Source organism: Varanus komodoensis, unplaced genomic scaffold (assembly GCF_004798865.1).
Source record: "Varanus komodoensis strain SLA01 unplaced genomic scaffold, ASM479886v1 scaffold9, whole genome shotgun sequence".
NCBI classification, from domain to species: Eukaryota; Metazoa; Chordata; class Lepidosauria; order Squamata; family Varanidae; genus Varanus; species Varanus komodoensis.
This window is the reverse complement of record NW_025336598.1, coordinates 1635678-1643722: the sequence shown is the minus strand read 5'-3', so window position 1 is coordinate 1643722 and position 8045 is coordinate 1635678. Positions and strand designations below refer to the sequence as shown.

The 8045-nt window shown below is 40.0% G+C and overlaps 1 protein-coding gene across 1 annotated transcript in view; it reads right to left on the bottom strand.

Moving 5' to 3' along the window:
* LOC123017177 (potassium voltage-gated channel subfamily KQT member 1-like) overlaps nt 1–8045 on the bottom strand; it is a 485580-nt gene that overhangs the window by 458050 nt on the left and 19485 nt on the right. The window contains exon 2 of the mRNA XM_044418339.1: nt 2869–2959. Coding sequence (XP_044274274.1) covers nt 2869–2959 — 91 coding nt within the window. The remainder of the gene's footprint in view (nt 1–2868; nt 2960–8045) is intronic.

The window sequence follows — 8045 nt, the reverse complement described above, 5'->3', positions numbered from 1 at the left end:
CCCCCCCCCCATCCCCTCTTGGACCCTCTGAGTGAAAAGTCCTCCCTCTATAGCTTCTAGGAAGTGACGTGACCTGGCTGTCACCGCTGAGTGAACCTCCCAACTAATATCCGGGAGACTGAAATCTCCCATAATTACTGTGTCTCTCCCCCGAGATATCCTTAGAATCTGGTCTGTCAGAGTCTCAAGTTGACCTGGAGGGCGATAACATACCCCCACTGTCAGGTCTCTTTCCCTGTCAAAACCCCTAAGTTTCACCCAGACTGCCTCTACCAAATCCCCATCTGTGCTGCATTCTATCTCACTGCATCCTATCCCTTCCCTGACGTATAAAGCCATACCCCCACCCCTCTTTCCCTTACAGAAGCATAATGTGGCACTACAGTGTAACTGGGAAATGCACAAGTTTCTCTTAGCACAATTCCCAGATGATAACACAATTTCTGTAATTTAAAAAGACACGGGAATGGTAGAAAAGCATTGGAGAGGTTTTGGATGTCATATTCAGCATTGGAAAATCATTGGATGTCATATACAGCACCCATAACTTGTTATGAGTGAGGAATCACAAGCATGCAATAAACGCCTGGTGTAGAGAATCCATTTGTCTAATGGTAGGTCCAGCCCTGGCAGATTACCTTGTAATATATAGTTGCTTACATAGATAAGCAACTATATCACATAGTTATACACATCCTTTCACATCAAGCATAGAAGCTGCTATCACAGATGGCATTAGCAACAAAACTAAGAGGCAAAGCTAAGCCTGAGGAAATGTAAGCTGAACTTAAATATGAATTAACCTGTTACATTCCTCTAGCAAATCAGAAGAAGTCACATGGTCAAGTTTTATAATGGTCAGTGGAAGTTAAGCAGATGACATTTTAACAAAGTTTGTAGAATCTTGTAGAATTCAAATTCAAGAACACCTCTCAGACATTCACACTCAGACTGGATGCTGCTAATTGATCCAAAAACAGATATTTTGGACAGGCAGAATAATCCATGCTCTGGTAACCTCACATTTAAACCACTGTAATGTGCTCTGTGTGGGGCCGCCCTTGAAAATAGTCTGGAAACATCAGTTGATAGAAAATGGGGCAGCCCATCTGTTGACAAAGATGAGCAAGAACAAACATATTAGCCTAGCTCTATGCTTTATCAACTTCATGGCTTAGGGCCTGGATATCTAAAGGAAAGTTTCCTCGCATTATTGTAAGCTGCCTTGCGACTACAGTAGTAGGCAGCATATAAATGAAAGTATTAAATAAATAAATACATGTAAATTTGCACCTACAGTTGTCTATGGAAGTCCTTCTCCAGGAGCCACCTTTAAATGAGTTACAGAATGTGTCCACAAGGGGAAGGACCTTCTCAACTGTGGTGCCCCGATTTTGGAATCAGCTCCCCAAAGTTATACAACTGGTGCCAACTCTATATATGTTCTGGTATCAGGTTAAACCATTTTTTATTATCTTGCCATTGTAATTGTTGATCTGATTAATTGTCTTTATATTGGCTTTTATTATACTGTACTGGTACATGTGGAATGTTATTAATTATTGTCATTTATCATTGGTTTTCATTTTGGTCCTATTGTTACTGTTTATATTGGTTGAATTTTATTGATCATATTAATGTTTTATGATTGGTATACTTGTTTTTAAACTCCTGATACTGCTGTTTTAAATTGTTTGTGGTTTTATTGTATAATATACTGTTTTATTAAGTTTTATTGTATAACTGTTCTAAGAGCTCTGTGCTAATGTGTGGGATAGAAAAGCCCAAATAAATGAATGAATGAATAAAAACATACCTTCCAGGAACAGCGAAATAACTATGCCATAGTTGGATACCAAAGTTCTGGAAATATGCTATTTATGAATGGCCGTCCAAAAGTAGTTTGTGTGGTGCCATCTTTCCAATCTTTTTGGTGCCAGGCAGAAACAGACTTTGGAGAAGAAGTCTCCAAGACATTCTAATAACTGATTTTATATTTGGATATTATTTATACTGTTTTTAGCTTTAATATATTTTAACTGATTGGTACCTTTATTTATTGTTATTTTATGTAATATTATAATCTGCTTAGAGAATCTTGGGACTAGTAAAGCGGAATAGAAGTTGAAGAAATAAATATAAATAATAATAAATAAATATTTAGAAGTTGAAGAAATAAATATAAGTGCACACACTGTACCTATAAAGTTACATGGCATTTTTGTTACAGGCAACTTGCATATAAAAGACAAAAGAGAGTTGCAATATTAATATACCACCTAATCCTACAACTTAAAAAATTCTTCCTTTTCTTACAAGTGAAAGCATAATTGTGCCCTAACCTTCTTTTCCGCTCACTGCTGCTATGCTGGCTGTCAATCCCAGTGAGCAATCTTCTCCACTTGCTGCTGTCAGGGATGGCACATATGTCTTCTTTTTAGAAACATACTATGTGGAGGTCAATTATGTTCAGCATCACACCCTCATGGTAACCCATGAAATCCAATCCCACTAAACTGTTCCCTGAAGTTGCTGAGTCAAAAAGTATCTTATTCTAAAGAGCATATGTCTGACAATGAAATCCGATATCTACTGAGGAGTAAGTCCTGTGTCATTCACCAACACTTACTCTGAGTAGTCACTTACAGGTTTAGCTGCTTAACCCTGATGTAGCAGTAGAAGCCTGTACACGTCTACTCAAAAGTGACTTGCAATAAATTTAGTAGCACTTATACCTAGGTTAGCCTGCTATCTACGAATATCTTACAATTATTATTTCAGTCTTAGCTTTTTCAACTTTTCATAGTAAGTTCCTAACAGGTCTGTATTACAGACATTGTATCCAATATTTTAAGCCAGATCACTTACCATCCAAAACAGTGTCCCAGTGGCAAATTCTGCATAATGTTCTATAGTGGAGAGAACACTGAAAATTAAACAAACTAGCACCAATAGAAATCTGTAGGAACAAAACAAAAGAGTATGTGTTCACTTTTAACAGGAAACAGTAGTTTATTTCAAAAACATATGTTGCTACATGCATTTTTCTCATACTTTAAGCAAAAACTGAGGAACATTAAGTTTTATTAATTGTTAAACAATTGTTAAAAATGTAAATAAAATCAAGTCATACATATTCTGCCTACTGTTAAAATACTGCCTAATCTGGCAGAGAAAGGGTTCAGAAATGGAGGCAATAAAATCATAAAATCATAAAAATAATCATGTTACTACTCATAAGTAGCTTAAGATGCAAATAAACAATTATTATCTTCTCATTGAATTTACCACCAATAACTTTTTAGCTTATAAATTCCATTCAACTTGAAGAGCTACTTCCTACTAGAAACATGTGGGTACTGATCCTTCAGAAAATCTTTAAAGAAAAATTAAGAGAGTATTTACAGCCTTGGAGAAAAAAATGTTAATATATATTCAGGAGCATGTAAAGTGGCAAAGAAACATGATCTCCCACCTGTATGAAATCTTCTGTGTGCCACGTAGCAGAGCTTTTTAGGATCATCTGGGAGTTATTATATGATGGCCCTATGGAAGTCTACTGGGGTATACTTGCAACATACTGCTAGGATAAAGCTTGCATCTGCCAAGACTTAGACTCTAGTGGTACAGGAAGTGGATCATATAAGCCATCCTGAGCATAGTCTTGTCTAGTGTTGTTGGCTGGATTTCAAGCACTACAGTAGGGTTAGGATGAAACTCACCAGAATCTATCCCCCCATGTGTGGTCCAGACTTGCAAAGTGAGCCAGCCAAGAAGTCAGCAAATGTTTGTGGAATAAAGGTTGTACAACTGACAACCTTCTTCCATATCGGGTGCAGCAGCACTGCTAGGATTGGGAAGCAGTAGCATGGGGCTTACCAGGAATGGCTCCCCACATGACCACTGCCCAAGCAGTGTTCCTCTTTTGTGTCAGGTGCTGCCATGACAAAGCACTGTCCTGGGTGCTCGGAGTCCTGGGAGCTGAGCCCAGGGAATCCATTGGATTTCCAGCCCAATACACATTCTTCCACATCCCTGTACTACAGCATGAGAATGCTGACAAGGTGCTTGAACTGATTCATGGAACCACTAGCATTCTAAACAATTGACCCTCTTGGTTTATGAAAACCAGCTGGAAGGAAACAGCTGGTGTGGGAAGTGGCCAATCCCTCTTTGTACAAGGGAATGGCTCTGGGCCACATGACAGAGGCAATGGTGAGAGCACTCCTGAAGAAGCCTCCCTGGACCCAGAAAAACTCAATTACTTCTGGGTGCTGCAAAAGTTCATTTCTGGATAAGATCCTTGATTGGGTGGTTGCCAACTAGCTCCAGATGTTCTTGGGTGAGATCCATTTCCTTTGGGATTCAGGCTAGGTTTTGGCAAAGAAAGAGACTTTGATGACAGGAAAGGTATAGAGGAAGCATGACCCTTCTGATTTTCCTTGATCTTTTGACAGTCGTATCTTTCTGGGACAACTGTCCAAGCTGGGGGGTAGAAGATATCACACTGAGTCATTGTGTTCCTACTCTACTTTTATTCATTTTCATCAGGTGTGGCTGTGAAAGTAGATGAATTACTGGCTGAGACAAATGACTGAATAGACCAAACTTCATTCCAAAATGTACAAATATGCAGTAGCCAGGTTGCTAATGAGAACCAGAAGATCCAACCATAAAGCATCAATTGTGGTGGACCAATATGTTGCTAACCCCAAACAAATGTGCTGGTCTTGACTTATAATATTTTACATGGTTCAAGACTGCAATACCTGATGGGTTGCCTTTCCCAGTATAAACCATCCGTACAGTACAGTCAGTATCTGAGGCCCTCCTCTGAATGCCTCCTCCTAGTGAGGTTTGGTGCAAGGCAACAAGGAAGAGTGCCTTCTTGATGGTACCACTCCCATTACAGAATATGCTTTCCAGTGTGGTCTACCTGGTGCAATCACAGCCATAATTTCAGTCTCTGATGAGGCATTTTAGTTTTGCATTAGGATTGATAATTTTTTTAAACTACTTTAAATTTCTGAATTTATAGGCTTTGTTTTGTATTTTATCATGCTGTGAACTGTCCAGATATCTTTGGCTATTTGGGAATACAGACATGGAATGACTAAATTAATGAAGTAGACATTGGATGAGACCCAACCATGTCCCACCTCTCACAGTAGGAGTAGTGGAAGAGCATTCACTCCAGCAAAAGAAATGTAAGTTGACAACAACAACAAGTTCAGGCCCAATCACTTGGAATGAATGGGATATAGATATAGCAGCAACAACAACAACACTAGTGGTGGTACTAGGACCAGATTCAGTTGCCACAACCTCTTTCCCTTAATACACAAACATATACAGTGCAGGTGGGAAGAAACTTGTTAGTAGAGCCCCCTTCAGTAATGTGTCTGCCTCATTTGAGGCCTAGATGCTTTTGGAGAACTTACAATGGTGGATATCATGAGCAGATGTCACCCGTTTCCCCTTCCCAGCAGATAAAAGTAAGAGGATTGTATCTACAGTTCTTTATTGAGTAGGCTAACTTTGTAATACAGAGTAAGTAACATAAAAGTTCTTAGCAGGAAGCATCCATCTTGCTCACACCAGAAAATTGATTCCCATCCTCCCTTCCCCTCCAAATGAAGCTGACTTCATCCTGAAGGAGATTTGCATTGCTTGCAAGCCAGACAGCTGGAATGTTGAATGTTGGTTTGCTTGACTTGACAACAAACCACTGGGCTGTTAAATTTATCCCCCTCCCTCTCTGACTGTCCTGGTTCTAGAGTGTCTCCTCACAAATGAGAAGCTGTCTAGTTCTTACCAGCTGCTCAACTAATGTTGTAGCTCATCAGCTTTGAAATGTCAGCTAATCATTTAGCCTCATCTTCTCGTTCATAGTCAGAATCTGAACTATTTAGATTGGAATGCTCTATTTTTGGGAGAAGTGGGCCCAATTTCTACATCATCCCCATTCCCACAGTGGCCCCTCCCCCACACTCATTGTTTACTGCTGCCTTCCAAAGGCAGTAGTTGTGGAAACCACAAATCAGTACACATGCAGATGTAACACTGCTTTTACATGCGACTCATGCGTCACTGGAGTAAATCAATAAACTGTTGAGATAAACAATCAGGAATTTGTCCAAGAAGTCATAAAAATTGTCTTGTCCAAGAAGTCATAAAAATTGTGTTTAAGAAACATATGGAGGGCCTTCCTACCAATTCAAAAGGCATCATCACATCCTGAAAATCACCACATATCTATGCAACTTCTAGGATGCTTGCAAACTTGTTGCTCTGTGTCAGGCTGGCTACAAACATAATTGAATCAAAAGACCTAGACTTTGGGGCTCTTCAACCCAACCCAGTTCATTCATAATTTCATAATTCAAGCCTTCTAAACATCATTCTACTGCAAATCCTGTATCACTAGCTGGTAATAACCCTAACCCTTGCCAAAGATGACAGATCTCATTGTTAGCTGGGTCCATTGGTGTGCCCCCTATATGACACTATTTCATCTATAAGTCCTTGATAACTAGTCAAGAGAGGATCATTACTACCATTGCCCATTTTCTCACAATTCCTGACATTAGGCTGATTACAAAACCAAACTGTATTTCTGGATTTGGAAAATCCAGCTTGAGCCAAATGTATCGATCTACTTGAGCATCAAAAGTCTGAAAATGTTCTTTGTCACCCTCAAATATTTCTAGAACCTCCATTGGATATTTCCTGTGGGACACTAGGGCAGGTCCTGTTGGAGAGACCTGTGTGGGGGTGGGGGGGTACTAGTTCAGCTGCATGAAAAAACAGAATGACCATCCTGTAGGCCTGGTTCTCTCAAAAAACAGCCTCAGCCAGTTCCTCCATAATGACACCAGAAGAATGTCAAACAAGCAGAAGAGTTTGGAATCAGCTGTCAGGAGCACCTCTTGCCCTCTTTCCTTTCCCAGCAGATCAAGGATTCTAGCCACCGTCTTTTATTGAACAGGCTGACTTTGTAAAACAGAGTGAGTAAAATGAGCATTGTTAACAAGAAGTATCCATCAAGTGAGCAATCCCTCTAACTAGAGAGTTAGTGCCAGAAATCGATTACCTTCTTTTCTCCTCCAAATGCTGGTAACTCCACCCTCAAGGAGATTTGTACTGCTTGTGGGCCAGATGGCTGGAACACCAGACGTTACTTAATTGGTTCACTCATTTGATTTGATGATGACTCACTGGGCTGATAAATTCACACCCCTCTTCATCTGACCCTGCTTGTTCCACAATGTTTCCCCAGAGGTGGCCTGTTTCTCACCAGCTGCTTGGCTAATCTTGTGGCTCATTAACCTTAATATTTCAAACCTCACCTTTTCTTCTTGTCCATATTTAAAGTCTGAATTCACTAGCTTAGAATGCTATATTCAGGGTTCAGCCCATACAATAGACACATCTCCACACTATAAAAACATTGTGGCAATTGCCACTCCCACCAGCACCCTGGTGTGGGTGAGACAAACTGGAGTGGCGGTGCAGGTCTTTTCTTCATTCCTTCTTTCCTTCTTAAACAGTTTTAACAAATATTGTTCAGCATGTTAGAGACAATGTATGCAACAATCTCTACAAAAAGGAGGAAGTAGGAAAAAAGTAAAAAATAAAAGGAGCATACTAATTCTGCACACATAGAATTACCAAACATTGAGAAGACAATTTATTGTGATAGGCCTAGCTCCTCCTTTCCTCACCTCCAAGCTGCTTCCTTTACTCCTTCCCCAAAGTCAAGTTCCCTACTTTGGAATAATCCCCATCAGCTGGTTCTACCATGCTAGACCAGGGGTGGGGACAGGACCAGAATGCAATCTCCAACTCTTGCACTGAAAAATTCAGAGGCAGCAAAAATAATAATGACAATTTGTTTTTTGTTTTTTTTTTCTGATTTATATCCTGCCTTTTTCCTACAAAGGGCTCAAGGCAGCTTACATCATTCTCCTCCATCTTATCCCCACAACAACAACCCTGTGAGGTAGGTTGGGCTGAGAGTCTGTGACTTTGGGCCAGTCACAGAC